General features: G+C 41.4%; 1 protein-coding gene across 1 annotated transcript in view; it reads left to right on the top strand.

The window, feature by feature from the left end:
• LOC119592471 (phosphatidylinositol 4-kinase beta-like) overlaps positions 1–650 on the top strand; it is a gene marked incomplete in the record, with an annotated part of 27,204 nt that overhangs the window by 24,238 nt on the left and 2,316 nt on the right. Inside the window, 2 exon segments of the mRNA XM_037941299.1 lie at positions 53–228; positions 413–631. Coding sequence (XP_037797227.1) covers positions 53–228; positions 413–631 — 395 coding nt within the window.

The raw sequence follows: 650 nt of genomic DNA on the forward strand, positions 1-650 counted from the left end.
TGTTAATTGTCAGTATTCCTTCCAGTGCTCATGTTTTCACTTCTGTTCATAGGTTGAACGTATCCGTGAGAGCTCGCCGTATGGCCATCTAGCTTCGTGGCGGCTTTTGGCTGTCATTGTAAAGTGTGGAGATGACTTGCGACAAGAGCTGTTGGCTTACCAGCTACTTTGCATGTTCCAGAAGATTTGGGCCGATGAAAAACTTTCCCTTTGGCTCAGACCCTACAAGTGAGTGAATTTAGTATAAGTGTGTGTGTCTTTTCCATGCCTTTTAAACTGTCAAACTGTTTGTCTATCGATCTACCATTAAACGTGTAAGAAATGTATTCCTATGAACTGAGAACACACTTAAGGTCTCTAGACGAATTCCTCTTTTCATGTTTTAAATTAATCCTCTCCCTCACCCCCACAGGATTCTGGTGTTGTCCGATGACTCAGGTATGATCGAACCCATTGTAAACACCTGCTCCCTGCATCAAATTAAGAAGAACAGCAAGATGTCTATGCTTGAGTACTTCATTCAAGAGTTTGGAGATAAGAATTCAGAGGAATTTTTGACTGCACAGAGAAAATTTGTTGAGTCCTGTGCTGCCTATTGCCTCATCTGTTATATTATCCAGGTCAAGGATAGGTAAGTGACTTGATATTTG

This window comes from Penaeus monodon, chromosome 30 (genome assembly GCF_015228065.2).
Source record: "Penaeus monodon isolate SGIC_2016 chromosome 30, NSTDA_Pmon_1, whole genome shotgun sequence".
In the NCBI taxonomy this organism is placed as follows: Eukaryota; Metazoa; Arthropoda; class Malacostraca; order Decapoda; family Penaeidae; genus Penaeus; species Penaeus monodon.